The 20,123-nt window shown below is 38.8% G+C and overlaps 1 protein-coding gene across 1 annotated transcript in view; it reads left to right on the forward strand.

Moving 5' to 3' along the window:
• The first annotated feature begins 3,127 nt into the window (after positions 1-3,127).
• The window catches only part of UBXN4 (UBX domain protein 4), a 44,152-nt gene continuing 27,156 nt past the window's right edge, over positions 3,128-20,123 (forward strand). Inside the window, exons 1-5 of the mRNA XM_045479664.1 lie at positions 3,128-3,501; positions 12,202-12,304; positions 15,787-15,815; positions 16,555-16,673; positions 17,273-17,447. Coding sequence (XP_045335620.1) covers positions 3,420-3,501; positions 12,202-12,304; positions 15,787-15,815; positions 16,555-16,673; positions 17,273-17,447 — 508 coding nt within the window. The 5' untranslated portion in view covers positions 3,128-3,419. The remainder of the gene's footprint in view (positions 3,502-12,201; positions 12,305-15,786; positions 15,816-16,554; positions 16,674-17,272; positions 17,448-20,123) is intronic.

The raw sequence follows: 20,123 nt of genomic DNA on the forward strand, positions 1-20,123 counted from the left end.
TGATGGTCACAGAGGAGAACTCAGAGATTCCAAGAGTTGGAAGCCCTGAGAATTTGGTCAGCCAAATGGAACAGTTCCCCATCTTGGCCTCTCTCTCTTTTTTTTTTATGACAAGAAGCCAAACTTGTGAATTCATAGTGGGCTCAAGCATGTAGGTCAAGCTGTTATGGTGGGGGTTCTACCAGTAGTCATAGACACACCAAGTAAAACCTGACTTTCCTCTCCAGTGCCTCTAGACCTGGTAACAAGCCTGATATCAAAGATCCCTCAAAGAAGCCCTCATTGCAATGAAGCCATTTTTTTTTTTTTTTTGTATCAAAAAGCCCATAAATCCTTGAAGCCTAGCTCACAGGAAGTCTTTTATGTCTAAAACCCAGGGTGTTAGTGGGAAGGAAAATGACAGGATATAACTATTAAGACTGTATAACTGTATCTATTTCATAGTTTTCCTGCTGCACATCAATAAGCAAGCCTTTCTTTAAGGGTCTGAGTGTAAAATGGAACTTAAGTTTTTATCATTGATTCAAGTCCATGCGAAAAATAGAATTGATGCCACTTACTCCAGGAGACCATCCGGGTCCTTCCCTTTCTCTCTGCCACGCCCTATACCTGGCTCTTTGGTTTTACCCAAACCAATATGTTATGGTCATCTATCTATCTATCCATCTATTTATTTTTATTTGAGAGAGAGAGAGAGAGAGAGAGAGAGAGAGAGAGAGAGCACACATGTGTGCAAGCAGGGGAGAGGGACAGAGGGAGAGAGAGAATCCCAAGCAGGCTCCACACTCAGTGCAGAGCCAGATGCGGGGCTTGATCCCACAGCCCCGGGATCATGACCTGAGATGAAATCAAGAGTCAGGTGCTCAACCAACTGAGCCACCAAGGCTCCCCTATGGTCACCCATTTTTATATTAGTCTTTCCCACTGACTGGAGTGTAAGCTTTCTAAGGGCTTTTCTTAATCCCGGTATCCACGTTTGGCCACGTCATCACACACTTCTGAAGCACTTAGAATTTCCCCTTTTGTGACATTCATCCTTACTCACAATCACTTGTTCAGTATCTGCCTTCCTCTTTAGATTGTGTAGTCACAAAGACAGAGTTCATGTCTCATTGCCTCACTGTATCAATGCCAGGTATATATGCCTAGCTCATAGTAGATGAGCAATAAACATTTGATAAAGGCTATGAATCATTCTCACATTGTTTAATCCTAACATTAGAAATTAGATTGTGTAGTCACAAAGACAGGGTTCTTGTCTCATTGCCTCACTGTATCAATGCCAGGTATGTATGCCTAGCTCATAGTAGATGAGCAATAAACATTTGATAAAGGCTATGAATCATTCTCACATTGTTTAATCCTAACATTAGAAATAAAGACATCACTCTACTGAAATAATTTACATTGACTGAATTTTTAAAATGTTTTTTATTTATTTTAGAGAGAGAGAGAACATGTGCACATGCACACGTGGGGAAAGGGTAGAGAGAGAGGGGAACAGAGGATTCGAAGTGGGCTCCTCAGACAGCAGTGAGCCCGATGCAGGGCTTGAACCCACAAACTGTGAGATCATGACCCAAGCCAAAGTTGGCAGTTCAACTGACTGAGCCACCCAGGCACCCCTAGGTTGATTGAATTTTAAGAAACCCACTTAAAGTTGATGTTGAAGATCAACTCTAATTCTTCTTTTTTTTTTTTTTTTAATTTTTTTTTTCAACGTTTATTTATTTTTGGGACAGAGAGAGACAGAGCATGAACGGGGGAGGGGCAGAGAGAGAGGGAGACACAGAATCGGAAACAGGCTCCAGGCTCTGAGCCATCAGCCCAGAGCCCGACGCGGGACTCGAATTCACGGACCGGGAGATCGTGACCTGGCTGAAGTCGGACGCTTAACCGACTGCACCACCCAGGCGCCCCTAACTCTAATTCTTCTTGAGAAATGGTGTCCTATGTAAGCAGCAATGGTCTGTAATCAGCATTATGTTTCAGTTTATTATAACACTATATGAGAGGCCTGATTGGAAAAAAGTAAATACAAATTGGAGTTCAATGTTAACTATTTTCAGATAAAATATTTATAGGAAAGAGGTATTTTCAGATGTACCACCTTAATCCTGCAAAGACTGTCAGTTGCTGAGGGGGAAACTCAATTGATGTAGAATGTGTATTATAATAACATATGCAACTTAAAAAAAAAAGTATAAGCCTTTAGCTAACAGTTATCAGAGACTGTGCAACTCCAGAAAGTATTAAATATGGATCGTTTTTCTTTATTTTTTTAAAAAAAGATTTCATTTTTAAGTAATCTCTACACACAAGGTGGGGCTCAAGCTCACCACCCCAACATCAAGAATCACATGCTCCACGGACTGAGCCAGGCAGGTGCTTTGGATCAGTTTTCATTTTATTGGCAAACAACCACAAGACGCCATATCTTGATTATAGAACATTCTCACATAAAATTGTAAACAAAAGCATTATCTATCCTCTTTTGTATTACCATGGAAAGTAGCTGGAAAATGAATCATATATTCTGTGCTTTTAAGTTACTTTAGAAAGCAGCTGTGGCAATAGCACAGCCAGTGTTCTGAGGTTTTGGAACGCTCTCTGGCCAACGACTAAGAAATTGCGGGACGCCTGCATTCTACCAGCACCTCCCCTCAGGTACAACTGCCGTATGGCCGTTGGGGTTTTTACCCTGTCTCTTCAGGGTTGGGCTGATAAGTTCAGCAGAAGTCAAAGCCTTGCTGTAAATCCCTACAAAGTCCACGTAGGTCCATACAGAAAAACACCTTCCCGTATCACACAATGACCTCTAATTATAAAAATTACATCGTCCACAATTAGGGTTCCACTCGAGGGGGGGACGACTTCCTCCATATTTAAGGTCTCAATGAGGTGGCGATTAGCATCTTCACGACAGTGAGCACCACTTCTTCTCCTCCCCTTTCCCAGATTGGAAAAAGGCTCTCACTGCTGTCCCCTTTAGCCGTCCCCGGAAACCACCGTTACATTTTCCAATTATGAAGAAAAACAAGCCTATGAAGACTACAATTCCCGTCATGCCTCTTGTAGGCGCCGTCAACGCGCCGTAGCGGTTAGTCATCTTTCCCACTTCCGGAATTGCAGGGTCTGAGGCCTAGCGGTAGCGCGCACGCACCTTTTTGCCAACAAGACAAGGCACTCGGGCCCTGTGCCGACGGCGACGTGTGGCGTCACGTGGCGCAGGGTGCGCCTGGTCCGCGCGCTTGCGCGCGTCCCAGGGGACCGCTGACGGGCTAGCGTGCCTGCGCGGAGGCGGGGGACAGAGCAGCTGGGGCTGCGGGGGCCGCGGGGCCAGACGAAAGAGAGGGCGGGGCCAGCTCCCGGACCGCGGCGACAACACACCGAACAAGCGCCTGGGCCCGAGGAGAGCGATGTTGTGGTTCCAGGGCGCCATTCCGGCCGCCATCGCGTCGGCCAAGAGGAGCGGAGCGGTCTTCGTGGTATTCGTGGCAGGTGAAGGGGGCGGGGGCCCGAGTTGTGGCCGGACACCCCACCGGCCTACCTCCAATCCTAGGGTTCCCCAGCCTTTCCTCCGTGCTCTCGACAGGCCCTGGCTGCCGTGCCTGTTTTCTCAGCGCCTCCCCCTTCCGTTTGGGGCACGCCGGGCCTGGCTAGGCCTCCAGCTCCTGCTTCTCCCGGCACCCCGGCCGGAGGCACCGTCCCCGCCTCACCCCCAAAACGCGCTGAGCCCCGCCCACAGCTCTGCGCGGGTCTCTGCAGCCCACCCTCGCTGCGCCTCTCGCCGCGCCTCCTGACGAGTTGGCGCCGATAGACCCCAGCACCTCCCTCTCGGGCACCCTGGGACCCCTCTCTGTCACCTAGGACCCACTTCGGGATGCTTCAACGCTTGTGTAGTTCCTAAGTGTTCAGGTGGGAATAGAGAGACAGGCCTTTCGACAGGCATTTAGGTTCGTAAATAATTGTGGACTGTCAGGAAGAAAGCTGTGTCATCGGTAAGCAACAAAGAGAAGCCACCTGATGTTTTCGGTTACTGGCGGTCGTACGCTCCTGAGACGCAAACTTTTGAGCTTTACATAGGTTGGATTTTTTTTTTTTTTTTAATGATAATAGGGGGAGAGAGTCTAATGTGGAATATTTGGTTTGTTGCAAGTTGATTTTTTTTGTACCATTTGTTTAGAATAAGTAGATGTTCGGTGCTTGGTTCGTCTAATATCCACAGTTTCGAGAACGTGAGCTAACTCATTTATCATGTGTTAGTCTGGGTTATTTTGCTCAGTATATTATTACTACCCTATTTTATTACAGAAATCTTCTAGATTTACAGTAAACCTATGCCTTTGTGGTTTTGCTGATTCTCATTACATGAACCAAGTTAGTGTTTGTGACCATTTGAACTATATTATTTTAACTATTTATGTTTAATAACGGTATGCTCAAATTATTAACTTATGACTTGGAGAGACTAGATAATAGCTCTATCACTTTATGCAGCACAATAAAGAACAAAGGCTAAAATATGAATTTCACTTAACATTAAATTTGAAATTTATAATTGTTTTAAATTATGCCAGATTTTTAGCTTAGTGTTGTTAATTAGAAGATTTTGAGTAGTTTAGATCCTCTTAGGCAGTTTTAGAGTTTATAGTCCACATACATAAGTGCTGTGATACTGTAAGGAAAAAAAGTGGATTAAAAAGGAAAGAAGAATTAAATGATACTTAGCTGTGCTTATTAAGAGTACAGTAATAGTTTTGGGGTGCCTGGGTGGCTCAGTCACTTAAGCGTCAGACTCTTGATTTTGGCCCAAGTGGTGATCTCAGGGTCTGTGGGATCCAGCCCCAAGTCAGGGTCTGTGCTGACAGCACCGGGATTCTGTCTGTCTGTCTGTCTGTCTGTCTCTCTCTCTCTCTCTCTCTCTCTCTCTCTCTCCCTCCCCCTCCCTCCCCTTCCCTCCCTCCCTCTCTCCCCCTCCCCCACTCATGCTCTTTTTCTCTCTGTCAAAATAAACTTGTTTTAAAAAGTGTACGTTAATAGTTTTATGACATTTAAGTTGTGTTTTTCACATAAAATCTCGGTTGATTTTTGTGATAAGTAGAATAGGTTTTATTTTACCCATTTTATAGATGAGGAAATTTATGTCCACAGTGGTTAAGTGACATGGGTCACATAGCAGGGTCACAAAAAAATATTTCTATCTTGTCCTGACAAATTTTTTTAGCAGCTTCAAAAAAAGTCTTATTTTTTTTTAAGTTTATTTATTTATTTTGAGAGAGGGAGCAGGGGAGGACCAGAGAGAGAAGGGGAAAGAGAGAATCCTAAGTGGGCTCCAACTCCCAAATCTCGGGATCATGACCTGAGCTGAAGTCAGTCCCTTAACCGACTGAGCCATCCCGGTGCCCCCAAAATCTTTTATTTCTTGAGAAAAACTGAACAACTGTACACTTCATGTATTATTGAAATTGGTGTCATAGTCAGGAAATTTAGGATTATGGTAGTCATTTTTTAAACAAAAAACACAATTGAAGATGTCTAAATGTTCCTAGGAGACACTTTTGGGCTAATCAGTTAATTTGAAATAAATGCTAGATTTAATTAACAAACATATGGAAACAGTAGTGCTAATTATTACAATAGTAAAATAAAGTTAGAGATCTTTGGGGCTTTGTGTGTAAATATACATTCTTCAATTAACTTTTTACTGATGAGCATGTGTTACATACTTTTAGGATATCAACGACTCTGATGAATGTTTGTTGAATGTTTTCAGAAAGACCATTAGTCTGTCAAAGGAGTTTGTCCCTTGACCCGTTCAAAATACTGTTGGCTTTTGTAGAGTTTTAGAAAGTTAATCTCCAACACTAGGCAGAATTAGTTTCACTCCAGGAATACATAGACAGGGGTCATGAAACTCCCAACACTTACGTGTTGCCTAGAGCTTTGTTCATAACATCGAAGGATATAACCAGAACTCATGATTTTCTTAGGTGAGAGACCTCAACAAAAATAAACCAACTTAGTAGAAAATTAAAAAGATGTCTTTATGGCTGAAAGAAGTGGTCTTAAGGGTATACTTTGGTTCATGTAAACCCCTCAAGTGGGAAGCACTTTAGGCAAGTTCTTTATATTTAGTGAAATTTTCATGGATGAATTAAAGAAAATTGTGGGATTGAGACTGGAGAGATTACTACCAGTTCAGACAAGAGCAAGTATTTTCAAAGTATTATGACTATGCAAATTGAAAGTAATAAAACTGAAAAAGATTTTGATTCTATTCTTGGGAAGGTAGAATATTCTGACAAGGATCCTGAAGCAAAGGTGTCAGTTCACAGAGTAGTGTTGCTAGTGGGCTAAAATTTTCATGATAGACGCTATTTACTGCCTTTTTTGGTTAAAATAGACCACAAAAACTTTTAGATTTTGACTAGTTGATGTTTTCTGGGTTGGAATTCCTGGCTGTACTAGGAAAACACACAATTGAAGATGTCTAAATGTTCCTAGGAGGCACTTTTGGGCTAATCAGTTAATTTCAAGTAAATGCTAGATTTAATTAACAAACATATAGAAACAGTAGTACTAATTATTACAATAGTAAGAGATCTCTTTGTTTCTGAGATTGTCTTTTTTTTTTTAGATTTTTTTATTTTTAAGTAATCTCTACACCCAGATGGGACTTGAATTCACAACCTCAAGATCAAGAGCCACATGCCCTACCAACTGAGCCAGCCAGGCACCCTTGTATTGTTCTTTTCGAGTGCTTTTATTTTGGATACTGCTGAATACTACCATGGATACAGCGTTTTTTGCTAAAATTTTAGGCTGATCTAACTCCATAGCATGGTTTATATACTTCTTAATAATAAGAAACTAAAGTTACTGAAGTTGGCAATTAATAATCTTGCTCTGTAGAGTTAATATAGTTCTTAGTTAAGTAATTCCATTCATCCTTACATCTCTGTTGGTCAAGCAGCTGTTGCAGCCACTAGGCTGAATTATGGACAGACATTGCTAGTGGGGATGTGATATTTGGGACCCTACCTACATGGTACAACATAATGACAAGTACCAATCTCAGAAGTAGCAAGCGAATCTATACTTGTAGCTACCCACTTGACATCCCCACTTAGATGCCTTACAGGATTCTCAAGCTTAAAAGTATATTTACTGCCTGAACCTGTTTTTCTCCCAGTTTTCTACATTTTAGTAAATGACACCACTTTTACATCCAGGTGGATAAACCGAAGTGTGGAGTCACCTTTGACTCTCAATTCTTTAGTCTCCTGTCTGGCTTTCCCTTTTGTTCATGACATTCCCAGTCACACAGACCTTTTTCTACACATAAAATCCGGCTTAGTGAACTCTGCATGGCTTAATTTTTTCATCCTTTAGGTCTTACCTTAAATGTTGCCCCAGAGAAGCCTTCCCTGACCAATCTAAAAGGGTCTTACTATTTTCTTTCCTAGATCTGTTCTCTTTTTAACAGTATTTATTACTATAATTATAATTGTTTACTAAACAAGTACTTTTTTTAATTTAAATTTTTTTCAGTTTATTTATTTTGAGAGAGAGACAGCATGAGTGGGGGAGGGGCAGAGAGAGAAGAAAACAGAATCTCGAGCAGGCTTCACACTGTCAGCACAGAGCCTGATGCAGGGCTCGAACTCATGAAGCTGTGAGATCATGACCCGAGCCGAAACTGAGTGGGATGCTTAACCGACTCAGCCACCCAGGCGCGCCAACAAGTACATTTTTTGTACTGTTAGATTTTTAAGCTCCAGGGCAAACAATGTTTCCTTTGTTTCACATTTAGATTATAGCCAATGCCTAGGACAATAAGAATGGAATAAAATAGTGAACGTATGAAAGAATGAATGAAAAGGATCTCTCATGCCTCACAGCCTTCTCTAAGACATGTTTGTAGTAAGAATGTTGCCATATAGTTATTTTCTAGGTTGATAATTTTGTCATTTACTTGGAATTTTACATTTCCTCACCCCATAGTGTTTGAAGATGTGCTCTGAACGATGTCACTACAAATGATAATTTTCCCAGTTTGCTTCCTCAATATCTGGAAGACTGTTACTGGCATTCTTTTTGGTCCTAGTCTGTAGATGCATTCTAGTCCCTGTTTACTTTTCCATGACCAGATTTCTCAAGCTCCTGTTCCTAGATCCCATTTCACATAGAATATACTCAAATCTGCAGCATTAGTCAATTATTGTAGGTATGCCAAGATACTTACTGTACCAGAAATTTAGCTGTTTGTTCCACAAAACACTTATTGAGGCCCTGCTGTATCCCAAGTACTTGACATATGCCAAGTTGTATTGTAGGCATTTGAATTATGTTAGTAAATAAAAGGAAAACAATCCTTGCCCTCTTGGAACCTGCATTCTAGTTGAGGGAAACAGACAGTAAACATAATAAGTAAAACACATAGTTTATCAGAAGGTGATAAGTATTACAGGGAAAAAGAGACCAGGAAATTAGGGAGCTTTGGGAATGTTTGAAGGCTGTCATTTTATTTAATTTATTATTAATATTTTATTTATTTATTTTTTAAAAAATTTTTTAACGTTTTATTTATTTTTGAGACAGGGAGAGACAGAGCATGAACAGGGGAGGGTCAGAGAGAGGGCAACACAGAATCTGAAACAGGCTCCAGGCTCTGAGCTGTCAGCACAGAGCCTGACATGGGGCTCGAACTCACGGACTGAGAGATCATGATCTGAGCAGAAGTCGGCTGCTTAACCGACTAAGCCACCCAGGCGCCCCGTTATTATTATTTTAAAGTAAACTCTAGGCCCAGTGTGGGGCTTGAACTCATGACCCTGAGATCAAGAGTTGCATGCTATATTGACTGAGCCAACCAGGAGCCCATAAAAGCTGTCATGTTTTGTTTTGTTTTGTCTGTTTTTTTAAAGTAGGCTCTATGCCCAATGTGGGGCTTGAACTCATGACCGTGAGATCAAGAGTCATGTGCTCCACCAGCTAAACCAGTCAGGCACCCCTAAAAGCTGTCATTTTATTATTTTGTACTTTATTTTATTTTATTTTATTTTATTTTTTTAATGTTTATTTTTGAGAGAGAGAGAGAGACAGAACACGAGCAGGGGAGGGGCAGAGAGAGGAAGACACAGAATCTGAAGCACACTCCAGGCTCTGAGCTGTCAGCACAGAGCCCGACATGGGGCTTGAACTTACGGACCACGAGATCATGACCTGGGCTGAAGTCGGACATTTTACTGACTGAGCCACCCAGGGGCCCCTATTATTTTTTATTTAAAATTTTTTTAAATTTATTTTGAGAGAGAGCATGAGCTGGGGAGGGGCAGAGAGCAAGAGGGAGAGAGAGAATCCCAAGCAGGCTTAACTCTCAGTGCAGAGCTGGACACAGGGCTCCATCTCACGACCAAAAGGTCATGACCTGAGCCAGTATCAAGAGTTGGACACTTAACCATATGAGCCATCCAGATACCCTAAGGCTGTCATTTTAAAGTATGAGTAGGGAAAGCTTTATTGAGAAGATAATATTTGAACAGAGACTTAAGAGGGTTGAGCATTAACCATGTAAATATCTGAGAGAAGAACATTCTAGGGAGAGGAAACAAGTAGTACAAAGACCTTAGAGTGTTTTTTATATTAGCAGAATAGGAAGAAAGTGAAGACAAATGAGGTCACAGAGGTAACTGGAGGCATGAGGCCATTTGCAGGGACTTTGGCTTTTTTACTTGGAGGGAAATTGGGAGCCATTATAGGATTTTGAGCAGAGGATTGATATGATCTGAAATTTTTAACAAAAGTTTCTGTGTTAAGAATAGACTGAGCAGCTTTGCCACATCTACTGCAGTCAGCAGACTGTCGACATTCCAGAAAATGTCGGCATCCACTCTGAAAGGATGCACAGTTATTGTGAAAGGCCCCAGAGGAACCCTGCGAAGGGACTTCAGTCACATCAGTGTAGAACTCTGTCTCTTTGGAAAGAAAAAGAAGAGGGTCCATGTTGACAAATGGTGGGGAAATAGAAAAAATCTGGCTACTGTTTGCGCTCTCTGTAGTCATTTACAGAACATGGTCCGGGGGACGGGAGTGGGGTGCCTGGCTGGCTCAGTTGGTAGAGCAGGTGACGGGGTCGTAAGTTCAAGCCCCATGTTGGGCATAGAAATTACTTCAAAAAGAAAAAAAAAAAAAAAAACAAAAACATGATGAAGGAGGCTACACTGGGCTTCTGTTACCAGTTCTGTATATGCTCACTTCCCTATCAGTGTTGTTTTTCAGGAGAATTGTTATCTTTTTGAAATCTGTAATTTCTTGGGTGAAAAATAAATCTGTAGGATTTGGCTGAGGCTGGCATTGCTTGTTCAGTATCTCAGGTTCAGAAAGGTGAGTTAATTCTCAAAGGAAATGACATTGAACTTGTGTCAAACTAGCTGCTTTGATTCAGCAAGTCACAACAGTTAAAAAACAAGGATATCAGAAAATTTTTGGAGGTTATCTACATTTATGAAAAAGGAACAGTTCAGGCTGATGAATAAGATCTCAGTTGTCCAGCTATAGAAACAGAAAGATGCCAGATGATTTTTCAGGCTTATTTGTGATATTTTAAAGGTGCAGTAAAGGTTGTATTGATTTTTTTGGGGGAAAAAAAAGGAATAGATTGAACAGGGAGATCAGTTTGGAGGCTGTTGTAATCATCTAGGTGATATGTATAGCTTAAATCAGGGTGGTAGCAGTGAAAGTGGAAAGAAATAGTTACATTCTGGATATATTTTGGAGATAGTCAACTGAAGTCAAGGATAAGTAAAATTTTGGGCCTAAAAACTGAAGGGATGGAGATACCTTAAATAGTTAACTGACATGAGGAATGCTGAGGGTGGATTAAATTGGGGAAAGGCTGCACTTGGGAAGAAAACAGCTTACAGAAGAATAGATAGAGAATTACCTCATTTTTGTAAAACAAAAAAAAAAATGTGGCCTGGGAACTTTTTAAATCTGTAAGTTGGCAGAGGTTGTTCACCTGAAAGTGCTTGAGAAAGCACTTTGCTTAATCTCAGAAAGATTTCATCTGACTTAGGTAAGTTTTCCTCTGCCCACCACTAAGTGGTTATGTCAAAATCTAGATATTACAAGTCTAAAATGGAAGCAGCTGCTTGACAGGTATAGCAAAACATTTTGTCACTGAAGTGTGACGTACGGTATATTAAGTAAGATTAAGTGAGCAGCTCAGTGCATTTTTACTATTAAAACACTTGTAACTCTCATCCAGATAAGATGTATTTCCAGCACCCCCAGAAGGCTTCTTCATGCTCTTTCCCAGTCAGTAGCACCGCCATCCAGGTAGCCACTGTGCTGAATTCTGTCACTATAGATTAGTTTTGGGTCAGCATAACTTTTATAATTACCATACCTAAAATAAAAGGCAAGTCCCAAACCGCAAATAGAATTGCATCAGCATCTATCTAACTTGGGGAAATTCTGGAGAGTAATGCTGTGCTGTTGGGGGACATTGAGCTTGACAGAAAAGTCCTCCATGAAGGAAGAGTGTTGTGCTTTTATTTTCTAAAATCACATGTACAGGGGCACCTGGGTGGCTCAGTTGTTAAAGTGTCTAACTCTTGATTTTGGCTCAGGTCATGATCCCAGGGTCATGGGATCAAGAGCCCTGTGTAGGGGTCCATGCTGAGTGTCAAGCCTGCTTAAGATTCATTCTCTCTCTCTCTCTCCCTCCCTCTCCCTTTCTCCCTCCCTCCCTCCCTCCCCTTCCCTCTACCCCTCTCCTGCCCCTCACCAATGCATACACACTCTTTGTCTCTCTCTCAAAAAAAATTACGTGTACAAAAGGCAAAATAGCCCCTGTACGTTTCTATTATGACTTCCAATTATTGTGATACTATGTGCATCATACTTTGAATGTCTTCTTTTAGAAAATACAGTACTTTGTAAAATCTAGATAGTGTCATTCTTTTTCATTATGTCTTATTACTTTTTTTTTTCTTAGCAGCCTGAGCTGTTTTTCATTACTTTTATAATGTTAGCAATGCCATAGTCATGCTCTTCATTTTATGGGAAAGTTTTTGTTCTTAAATTTGATAGAAAATAGTACTTGTGCAATTATATTTTATTTGAAATTCCACATTCTGGGGGAAAAGAATCAGCTGATACTGGCCTTATAAATATCCTTGAAATGTGTTACAGGTGATGATGAGCAGTCAACACAGATGGCTGCAAGTTGGGAAGATGAGAAAGTAACAGAAGCATCTTCGGACAGTTTTGTTGCTATTAAAATCGATACCAAAAGGTTTGCTTATGTGTTAATTTTTTTAAGTATTATAACCATTGTCTTTTGTTGTGATTTATGGTGATACTCTTAGACTATAAGAATGTTGACTTTTCTCTAAGGCGTATTGGGACCTTAAATTCTGATTGCTGTTTTCCAAATACATCATGTATCTTACTGAAAAACTCTGAAGTTCTGGTTTACCAAGCAGCTATGTGACATGCACCAGGAATGCAAAAGAACTTGTAAGAACATGGAAGTAACTGTAAATTATATATTGATTATCTCTGAACGGTTGACCACTCTTTTGGGTCCTGTTTTTGGGAATAAAGCTGTTTAATTCAATAGGAATAGTACTTTTTTTTTAATATGAAATTTATTGTCAAATTGGTTTCCATACAACACCCAGTGCTCATCCCAACAGGTGCCTTCCTGAATGCCCATCACCCACTTTCCCCTCCCTCCCACCCCCCATCAACCCTCAGTTTATTCTCAGTTTTTTGTTTTTTTTTTTTTTTCAACGTTTATTTATTTTTGGGACAGAGAGAGACAGAGCATGAACGGGGGAGGGGCAGAGAGAGAGGGAGACACAGAATCGGAAACAGGCTCCAGGCTCTGAGCCATCAGCCCAGAGCCCGACGCGGGGCTCCAACTCACGGACCGCGAGATCGTGACCTGGCTGAAGTCGGACGCTTAACCGACTGCGCCACCCAGGCGCCCCTATTCTCAGTTTTTAAGAGTCTCTTACGGTTTTCCTCCCTCCCTCTCCTTTTTTTTTTTTTTTCCTTCCCCTTCCCCATGGGTTCCTGTTAAGTTTCTCAGGATCCACATAAGAGTGAAAACATGTGGTATGTGTCTTTCTCTGTATGACTTATTTCACTTAGCATAACACTCTCCATTTCCATCCACGTTGCTACAAAAATGCCATGTTTCATTCTTTCTCATTGCCACGTAGTATTCCATTGTATATATAAACCACAGCTTCTTTATCCATTCATCAGTTGATGGACATTTAGGCTCTTTCCATAATTTGGCTATTGTTGAAAGTGCTGCTGTAAACATTGGGGTACAAGTGCCCCTATGCATCAACACTCCTATATCCCTTGGGTAAATTCCTAGCAGTGCTATTGCTGGGTCATAGGGTAGATCTATTTTTAATTTTTTGAAGAACCTCCACACTGTTTTCCAGAGTGGCTGCACCAATTTGCATAGGAGTAAGTACTTTTTAGGTCCTTCAGAGTACCTAGTATCCACAAGTATTTTTTGTTAATCCATTCCATCTCCTCCCTTTAAAAATGTTTTGTAGAAAATTTCAGACATACAAAAGTAAGTGAGTAGTGCAGTGAAGTCCCACATACTTGTCAACTACTTTGGTGATTAACTTATAGTCAGTCTTGTTTCAGTCACCCGTTACCACTCATCCCATATAATTTTGAAGCAAATCTGTCATCACATCACTTCATCTATATTTTAGTGTGTCTTTAAAAAATAAGTTTTTTAACATGAATTAACAAATTTAGCATGTGAAAAACTAAATATTTTAACATAACTGTAATACTTCAAAGCAAATAAGTGATAGTTTCTTAATAGCAAATATCCAGCTATTTTTCACATTTTCACTTGTCTCATCTATGCCATAGTTGTATTCTTAATTTATTACAGTTTGTTTGGTTCAGGATCTGTCAAGGTCCACACATTGTGATGTGTTGATCTTTTTCAAGGCTCTCCCCCGCGCGCCACCCCCCCCTTCTCTGTATGTTTTTTCTTTGCAATTTAGTTTTTGGAGAAACAGGTCATTCGTTCTTTAGTTTCCTGCCATGTGGATTATTGTTGACTGCATCCCTGTTAGTCTCATGTAGTTCATTTCTCTGTCCTCTGTTGCTTGTAAATCAACAGTTGGATTCAAGTTAGATTTTTTTTTCCATCAAGACTACTTCATAAATGGTGGTATGTCTTCCGTTCTTCCATTATGAAAGCACATAATGACCTCTTGTCTTTATGATGTTAGCAGTAGGCATCAATGATCAGCGCCTAGAAACATTAATTTGTTACCAACTACAAAGTGGTATTCCTTTCATTTTGATATTGATAATATCAGAATGAATGATGTTTGAAAATTACTGCCAAGATTAAAATATTTGGAAATTTACCTGTAAGTTTGCAAATTTTTTAGTAAAAATTTTCCAATATTAAAAATTTCATGAAACAAATCATAGTGGTTTGCCTCAGAGCAGCAGTTATTCAACTATATATTTATTGAGCTATATAATACTTTAAAAAAAAGAATCTTACCATTTTAATGTATATCCTGTCATTTATGTTTTCCATTATCTTCCAGTAGCACCAGAAATAGTAGGAGGAATGTAGGGGTATTGGAAATGTGGAAGAAATGAGAAAATCAGAATTCTTGAGGTTATATACAGACTGATGTATCTGGTATTTTTAAAAACCAAAAAAAAAAATTTTTTTAAACAAATTTCTAAAAGTAGATGCAGGGATACCTGTGTATAGTGATGGTTAATTTTTGTTTCATTATAGACTGCCTGCTAATAGAATCTAATGTGTCTTTTAAATTATGAATAGTAAATTTTATGTATTGTACAATAATAATGAAATTAATGTTGTAGTAACATTTTAGTGTCTATGAGTTTATGGAGATAAGCCTGCATTGAAAATAGATTGGTAGGAAATACATCAAAATTTACATTGGTTATTTCTGGGAAGGTAGGACTTGGTAATTTTTTTCTTTATACTTTTTTATTATATTTTCAGATGTTTTTGTGGTAATCATGCTTTATATTCAGAAAATGGGTGTAAATTTTTGGAAAGATTAATTTGATTCTTGGTATTATTCATTTGCATTGATCAGTATCTCTTATTTGTATCATAACGTAAAGACTCTCCTGTCCCTGTCCCTAACCACCCAGTTTCCTTCTCTGGAGTAACCAAATCAAGAAAATGCATTTTCCTCACTTTTTTAAATTCTTGTTTATTTACTTTTTTTTTTTTTTTTTACAAAAGTGGTAGCATTTTGACATACTTTTTTGTACCTTTTTAATGATTGCATAATTAGTTTTTACTGGTAGATATTTAGGTTGTTTTGAATCCTTTATTTTTACAAAGTATTATATTATCATTTGCAGAAGTAAATCATAAGCATTAATATCTTTTGTTACAAGGCAAGATGCTGTATTCAGATACACTTGCTGCTGAGAAAGCAACATGGCAGATACCAGCTTGATTTTTAGCCATCAGATCCAGCCACCAGTTTGTGTGTTGCAAGAATAAGTGGCTCTTTAATCTGAAAATTATAAAACATACCGGGAAAGGTCTGTAAGACAAGAATTGCACTTTTCTCCTTCCAGCTGGTGACTATGAAAGGAACTAGTAGTTTCAGAGAAATACTTTTAATTGGTGGAGTAAATTCCTGTAAAAACAACTGGATATTTGGGGGGAAATATTTTAATGCATCTAGTGATTTTCTGTTTGATTTTGTTTTACAGTGAAGCCTGCTTACAATTTTCACAAATCTGTATCCTTTCAATGAAGAATTGGTTTGATAAATATTTTGCTTGAGGATTTACCTTTCTTTTGGTTAATTCACGACATTTAGAAATTACTCATTTCTATTTAGGAGCTCATGCATTCTTGCTTTGAGGAACTTTATACTACTAAGTGTCCTTTGAGATAATACGTTGTAGCAAATGGGATTATAGGGAGTCTTATTGTCAATATCTGGAAAGCAATATGGAGCAGTTTGGTTGGAATGTTAGAAATAATTGTCAAGGGGCGCCTGGGTGGCGCAGTCGGTTGAGCGTCCGACTTCAGCCAGGTCACGATCTCGCGGTCCGTGAGTTCGAGCCCCGCGTCGGGCTCTGGGCTGATGGCTCAGAGCCTGGAGCCTGTTTCCGATTCTGTGTCTCCCTCTCTCTCTGCCCCTCCCCCGTTCATGCTCTGTCTCTCTCTGTACCAAAAATAAATAAAAACTTTGAAAAAAAAAAAAAAAAAAATAATTGTCAAGAGGCAAGATGTAAAATTTACAATAGATGGAATGTAATGGATGTTTCAGATAGGCAGTGCAGATAAATCATAAATCAGTTTACTTATCACATGCATGACAAGCATAGTAATACTGTAGTTGAAATTATTTGGTAAACATGTTAGCTGATTACACGGTGAAATTCACAAAGATTTGCTTTGTTATCAGTAGCATTTCATAAAATTATCCCCTTGTTTTTTCACGAATCATTAGACTTAATTAAATTGTACAGATCCTGTAGTGTGTGTTCCATCCAGTTTCTTTATTGGAGACAGTGGAATTCCCTTGGAAGTAATAGCAGGAAGTGTTTCTGCAGATGAACTTGTTACCAGAATTCACAAAGTCCGGCAGGTGAGAAGGAAGATAATTTATTTATATAAACATGGGAAAATGATATGTCAGAAATTTGACATTAGAATATTTTTGGAGTTGCTCTGTATATTCAGGAACCTGCTATGCCATTAAACTTGAAAGGTAGAAAATACTGCTTTCCTGGATTGGTTTGAAAATAGCATTGTGAAGTTATAGGTACCTATGCCTAATGAGTGACTTCTTACTCTCCCTTTTCTTTACACTATTACTTTGTTGCAAAAGAGAGATTGAACATTAAGGTCCCAAACTGTACTGCTTGACACATTTTAAGGAACTTAGTCAATTTGGGCAAATGGCTAATATAGCTTGAAACTTTTTTCCTTCAGTTCTAATTGGAAGAAAAATCAACAGTGTTTAAAAACCTTTTTATGCTCTTCTCACATTGTAGTTGAATTCCACAGTGTGATCAGTGTGATTATGCCATGTTTAGGATTATACAATCTGGATCCATCTACTTAGAAAATTTAGTACTTTTCCCTCCTATAGAGACAGTTGACTTACTCATATTTTGGTCTAATCTGCCTTGGTAAATTTAGATTCTTATCTGTTTATTAAATTACAATGTGGTTTCTCCCTAGATGCACTCATTAAAAGGTGAAACATCAGTGGCAAATGGCAGCCCGTCAGAAAGTTCAGTCTCTACTCCATCCACATCATTGGAACCTAACAACACTTCTGAAAACTCTCAGTCCAGAAATGTAGAGCCTTGTGAGATACCACCCACTTCTGATACAAAGTCAGATTCTGCAACAGGTAATTTTTAGTGTACCCTTTTGGGTACAGTAGAAGTATTCCTTCACTTCATTTTAAAGGCCTGGAATTAATATCCTTAAAAATAAAAATACTGTGTTTCTTCCCTGTCACATTCATTTAACTTAAAATTTAAAGATTGTCTTAAATATAGGTATTGGTCATACAGTGGCATTTTTTTTTTTTTTTTACTTTTTTCTGTCCCTGTGTTCTTAGCAGTTTTACACATAACTTTCCAGCTAGAGTATTTTGAAAGGTTCAAATGAACTGATGTATTTAGAATTGTTTTTATAACCTATAAGATATGTATACATTTAAAGAATAGTATTTGCATTTTAGAATTAGAATTAAAAGATCATTGTAAAATAGAGCTTGTGGAAATAAGAGATGTGACTACAGTGGGGTTGATAGAGGCAAAAGAGAGATTTTATACTATATAATGGGGATTGTGTTCAGAGTTGTTTGGTGTAATATGGCTTGTATTAGACAGCATAGCGTTAGATAAATCAAGAAGATAACAGATAGTATCCTAAGAGATGATCCTACTCTAGCATCCCAAATATCCTCTATTTGATATTTAATGACAGGAAGCTCATTTCCTTGCAAGGAAGCTTATTGTCAAAGCCCTGGTTTTTAGAAAAATTCTTCTTCATATTGAGATGAAATTTGATGCCCTGTAATTTCTCATTAACTTTAGTGCGACTTATGAAGTTAAACATTAACAGGTTTTGAATATTTGAAGAAGAGCTACCAGGTTCTCTATCAGTAGCCACATTTTGAGGTTTTACATCTATAGATCACGCAAATTCTGGATGCCTACAGAACTAGGGGACACTATTGTGAATGTAGCCTGGTTAGCTCTACAGTAGGATACTTACCTTTACATTTACCTGGATATTTATCATTGCCAAATTCTTCATTCCTTTTTGAATATGTTTTCCTCTGGTATCATTTTCTTTCAGCCTGAAAAATTTCCCTTAGCATTTCCTGTTTTACAGGTCTTTTGGCAAAATACTTCTCTTCCTCTCTGAAAAATGAAAGTGTCTGCTTTATCTTCATTCTGGAAGGATATTTTTGCTAGATACAAAATTTGGAGTTTACAGTTGTGGTTTTTTTTTGTTTTTTTTTTTTTTCAGCACTTTAAAGATCTTCTGGTCTCCATAGTTTTCTGATGAGAAGTTTCTGTCAGCATTGTTTCCCCATATATGGAATGTATTGCTTTTCTCTCTGCCTTCAGACTTTTCTCTTTGATTTTCATCCATTTGACTATAAAATGCCTAGATGTGTTTTTCTTTGTATTTATTCTGCTTGGGTTTTGCTAAGCTTAGATCTCTAAATGTATAACTTTCACTAAATTTGGGGAATTTGGAGCCATTATTTATTCAGATATTTTTCTCTTTTTCTCTTGCTAGAAATATTTACATGTATGTTAGACTTCTTGATACTATCCCACAGGTTTATTTTTTCTTTTTTTTTTTCTTTTTTATTCCTCTATTTAGATCGGATAATTTTGTTGATCTCTAACTTCACTGGCTTCTTTATCATCTCTTTCTGCTCTTGAGCACATCTAGTGAATTTTTATTCTATTCTATATTTATTTTTAAGTAATCTCTACACCCATTGTGGGGCTTAACCATAGAACCCTGATATCAAGAGTCATAAGTGAGCCAGGCAGGTGCCCTAGTAAATTTTTATTTTATATAAAATTAGGTAATATATTTATACTCTTTTCTTTAAGTTAACCATTTTTTAGTAGATTTTTTTTAGAGCAGTTTTAGGTTTACAGGAAAATTAAGAGGAAGGTACAGGGGCGCCTGGGTGGCGCAGTCGGTTAGGCGTCCGACTTCAGCCAGGTCACGATCTCGCGGTCCGTGAGTTCGAGCCCCGCGTCGGGCTCTGTGCTGGCAGCTCAGAGCCTGGAGCCTGCTTCCGGTTCTGTGTCTCCCTCTCTCTGACCCTCCCCCGTTCATGCTCTATCTCTCTCTGTCCCAAAAATAAATAAACGTTGAAAAAAAAAATTAAAAAAAAAAAAAAAAAAAAGAGGAAGGTACAGATTTTGTGTATACCTCCTGCCCCACTGTCTACATCCCCCACCAAAGTGGTACATTTGTTAGAACTAATGAACCCACATTTGACATATCATAATCAGGCAAAGTCCATAGTTTACAATACAGTTTTCTCTTGGTGGTGTACATTCCATGAGTTTGGGCAAGTGTATAATGACGTGTATCCATAAGTATAGCACAAAGTATTTTTCCTGCACTAAATGTCCTCTGTGTTCCACCTTTTCATCCTCAGTGATATTTTTACTGTCTCCATGGTTTTGCTTTTTCCAGAATGTCATATAGTAGTCTTTTCAGATTGGCTTCCTTTACTTAGTAATATACATTTAATCTTCCTTCATGTCTTTTCATCACTTGATAGCTCATTTCTTTTTAGAGCTGAATAATATTCCATTGTCTAGATATACCACAGTTTATTAATCCATTCACCTACTGAAGGACATTTTGGTTTCACAAGTTTTAGCAATTATGAATAAAGCTTCTGTAAGCATCTCTGTGTAGGTTTCTGTGTGAGCATAATTTTTTTTTTTACTTTTTTTGGCTATTTACAGCAAGGTTGTGGTTGCTGGGTTGTGTGGTAAGAGTTAATGTTTAGTTTTGTAAGAAGCCACCAAGC

This window comes from Leopardus geoffroyi, chromosome C1 (genome assembly GCF_018350155.1).
Source record: "Leopardus geoffroyi isolate Oge1 chromosome C1, O.geoffroyi_Oge1_pat1.0, whole genome shotgun sequence".
Taxonomy (NCBI): Eukaryota; Metazoa; Chordata; class Mammalia; order Carnivora; family Felidae; genus Leopardus; species Leopardus geoffroyi.